A 4,352-nucleotide genomic window follows, 5' to 3' on the forward strand; every position below is an offset into this window, starting at 1 on the left:
CTAAAATACAGGAAACTGGTCATCTGAGGAAACTTTCACAAACTGTCAAACTGTTAAAATATTTTATCTCCTGTCTACTTTTATATTGTATCTAATTATAACATCATTTCTAATATATTTTTGAATTCAAAGATTTTTCAAATCAGAAGTAAATTAATGTTCTAGGATTGATCACTGAAAACAAACTCCTTGTCACATAATGAGAAATATCTTGAGTCCCACAGTTAGAATCTGGAGAGGAGAATATCCCCGTGACACAATATAATGGAGATTCCACATAACGTCAGGGGTCAACAAAAACTGTTGTAGTATTTGCATTATTCTGTCTCATCAGTCCATAGGAAACTGGCCAACTAAGCTGTTTGTCAGTGAATTCTTAGCAGGATTCAGAATGTGCATGGGTCTGGACTTGAAAATTTATTACAAAAAAAATTAACATTGTTTTTCACTGTTTAAGACACCAAAAATTTTCTAAGAGCTGTGTGACAATCTTTGACAGTAAATGAAAAAAATAGTTTTTGTCTCATTTCCCCATTTATCTGCTTCACTGTGTTTAACCACCGCTATAACTCACACCACAGATATAGTCAGCCTCGTCTTCAGGCTGGATGTTGGAGATGGTTAAGTAGCGATCAGCCCCAGAGCTGGAGCCTGTGAATCGATCAGGTATTCCGTCTCCCTTGCTATGGCTTCCATCACTCTTAACTTGCATCACATAACCAGGAGACTTCCCTGGCTGCTGCTGATGCCATTCAATGTAGTAACTGCTGTGCTCACTACTCAAAGTGCAGGTGAGCTTGACCGAGCCTCCCAGAGAAGCAGAAGCAGAGGGTGACTGTTTCAGCACAGGCTGGCAGAAGGATCCTGAAAATACAGATATGCATTATTACCTGGGAAAAGGAAAAGAGGGGAGGACAGTCCTGGTAATAATTTAAGAGGCAGTTTCACTGAGCTGAGGAACAGAATGATGAGGACCTTACTGACCTGTGCAGTAGAGGAGGAAGATGAGGAAGAAAAGAGGGGTCTGAGCCATAGTGCAGACACCACAGAGTTCTGGTGAAGAAGACATACTGGTGCAGGGTCTCTTATCTACCCTCAAGTCCCAGAACAGCCAGGATGCCCTATATGCAAATCTATTCTTCTTCTAACCAATAAACTTCATCCTTGGGCCTATGTTGACACTGACATCTGGTATCACTTTGGAGGGTGGGCTGGGCACAGCCTAGTCTGAGGTTTCTCCAGGGCAGAAAAAGGCTTCAAGACTCAATGAGCCTTGGGCAGACACCAGGAGGCAGGTGCCTTCTTTCCTGTCTCAGAACCCTATGAACCCAATGGCTATGTTCCAACACTGTGAAGTGTCTCCTGGACACAAGTCCATTGTGTTATGACAGATGGCCGGTAGTCACCTATCTGCCTCCACCAAGGGTTTGTCTACACCCTGCTCTGTGCCCAGGAACAAACCGCAGCCACTTCTCAGAAGAATTCTGCTACCTTGCCTCAGTCAATAATTATTTGTTCAAGATTCGTTGGTGAGAACAAAGCACACACTTCATGTCACCTTATAAGGAGGGGAAACTATTTTCATGTACACACTTAACATGAAAGAAAGTTGAGCTCAAGGATAGGCCAGCCATAAACCTATAACCCATGTTGTTCTCCAAGCCAGGTTTCTCTTTTCATGTTTAATTCCTCACAATATTGGACCATCGGGGAATATTAGTGAGCATTTGTGAGAGAAAATGAGAACATTCTGTTAATCACTGTATATGTTACGTATGAGAATATCATAGGAAATACAAAGAAAAGGCACAAATGGAATTATAAAAGACTTTCTGGAGATCCAGCTTCATCTGAAGTAAGCTGTCAGAGTAGTTTAAAACAGAAGAAAAGATATATAGTTTTAAGACTGAAGAAAAACTTCTCAAAAACTGTCCCTGGGGGGCTGGGGATTTAGCTCAGCGGCATAAACGCCTGCCTTGCAAGCAGGCAGTCGTGAGTTCGATCCCTGGGACCGATTTAAAAAAAAAAAAACTGTCCCTTATTTTCCTAAAGTAAAGGCTTTAACATTAATAGAATTAATAGTGTAGCTGACATGGAGAAAGGTTATAGATCAGAGAGGCCCAAGAACTAGGAAGGAGCATCAGCTCTCCAGGGGCAAGAGAAGCCAATAAGGAGATTGTGTAAGTGCTGGGCAGTGTGTGTGTGTGTGTGTGTGTGTGTGCGTGCGTGTGTGTGTGCGTGTGTGAGTGTGTGTTCCATTCTGTTAGTGCTTTTTAAAGAAAATGAAACCACGTTGAACTTTTAACATGTCACATGTGGTTGTGTCCCTGCATGAATTCATGGATTTAAAGAAAATCAGGAATCTATTTCATCTCTTTGACAGTTATCTTTGGTTTCTGTCAGACAATGATCTCTAATTTATTTTAAGCTATTCTCTGGAATTGGTGGCTTTACATTATTTGGGGAAGGGAATATTTAGAAATGTGGAATCTCAAGCTCCATTTCAGAATACTGACTTAGAGTTCATCTTTTACTAGATACCCAGAGAATATGTATCTTGAACTCAAAGAAGTAATGGTTTAACATAGGCTCAAGGATTCCTCTGTGGTTTTAGTCATGTTTTATTCCTCACTTTTCTATTTTGTATCCTACCAATGAGTGCAGCACAGCAAATGAACACCTTGATTCCCATTTTGCACATTATTAATGTGATTTAATATGCATTGGAGTCCATATCCAAAATGACAAGTGTCTTCTTCCGAGTGCACAGAATTTACAGAAACATTCAGAAGTGTTTTTTAATAGCAACAAAATCTTCACATATTTACCTGTTTACCTCTCAATTCCAGTTAGATATTGTAGTTATGAAAATCTATGATTTTACAATAGACATCATCTTAATAATATTAATGGAGTAACTATATATTTGAGTGCCTAAAGAAAGAGCAGTTTCTTATTTTATGATCATAACTTTAGATAAATTATCAGTCAAAATAAATCCATACAAATTCAGGTACATGATGAGATATAATCCTTGGAATGTTAGTCTACTGGGACTACCGTAAGAAGGTACCACAAACTACATGGTTAATTATAACAGAATTGTTATGCTGTATTGCCAGGAATGGAAGGTAGCAGCCAAAATCTACACAGAGTGCCATGTTCCCTATGACATCTCTAAGAAAATATTCCTTCATCTTCCTGCAACTCAGTTGTTTGTGGACAATCATAGTTATGTTAGGGCACAGACTTCATAATTCCTGTTTCTGCCCCCATTATCACTTGACGTCCCGTCTGTTTTATCACAGATCGTCTTTCTTTTTCTCAGTACTTGTTTGTCATACATAATGAATATATTCATGATGAGGAGAACTAAACTCACAACTGAATCTCTTTACTTCCCTTTATCATCACTTTCCTCCTCTCTCTATCCTTTGCCTTCTCCAAAATTCTGACTCCCTGTTTCCTATCATCTGTTTTTTAATTTATTCTTTAGATTATTTATACTTTGGGTTTTGCATGCAAGAGAAATCATGCAATATTTAACTTTATGTGTATGGTTTATTTCACTTAGCATTATGGTCTCATAGATGCTTCCTTTTTTGTACACCTAGCATAATGCATCAGGAGGAGACCTTACTCCAGTACAGGCTTATCTTATTTAAAGGTATCTGAAATGACACTATTATTTAATAAGGTCACATTCTGTGTACTGAGGAATCAGCAAATTACTATAAAAATAAAAAGAAGAATTCTTTCCAAAATGTTAATTCTTAAATATTTTTATAATTGGTAGGCAAGGTAGTTGAATGTTAGGGTCTATACCTACATCCCAGATCCCCCAAATATGGTGATGATGAAGGCTCAAAGGAATAAGACATGAAGCATGGTCTTTACGGCTGCAGGAGGAGTGAAATCCTTGGCACAACTTGTAACTCTGCTAGTCTGACCAATCCAGTGGCATTAGGCAGCCTGTATGTAATCACAACAAGCAAGGAGTTGAGTGGACAATGGAAGAAACCTGAGCAGAATCTTCGGAGGGGTTCAGGGGCCTCTCAGATCAACAGACGATGCTAATTAAGGAAAACTATCCAGAAAGTCTTCAGGTGGCCTCAGGTCAGCCATGCCCAGGCCATGCCACAGTCCTGCACACATATTTAGCTTCAATGGTCTCCAAAAGTTGCATGCAATACAATTAAATCTAATGAAATATACTTTTATGAGGAGTAACAATAAACGATTTCTTTGCATTGGTCCTAGGTGAAACCCAAAATATCACTAAAGATGCTTTACTCTTGACGAAAGGTATTGGGCACTGATTCCTGAGTTCTGATTACTGTTACTATAGTGTA

General features: G+C 39.1%; 1 gene segment (V, D, J or C); it reads right to left on the reverse strand.

Annotated features, from left to right (window-relative positions):
* Nucleotides 1–553: 553 nt before the first annotated feature.
* LOC101787747 (immunoglobulin lambda variable 4-69-like) lies at nucleotides 554–1,130 on the reverse strand. The segment is given in 2 exon segments: nucleotides 554–864; nucleotides 985–1,130. Coding segments are annotated over 2 exon segments (396 nt in total).
* Nucleotides 1,131–4,352: the final 3,222 nt, after the last annotated feature.

Source organism: Cavia porcellus, unplaced genomic scaffold, assembly GCF_034190915.1.
Source record: "Cavia porcellus strain 051 isolate PalLab524CR breed Dunkin Hartley unplaced genomic scaffold, mCavPor4.1 scaffold_16, whole genome shotgun sequence".
In the NCBI taxonomy this organism is placed as follows: Eukaryota; Metazoa; Chordata; class Mammalia; order Rodentia; family Caviidae; genus Cavia; species Cavia porcellus.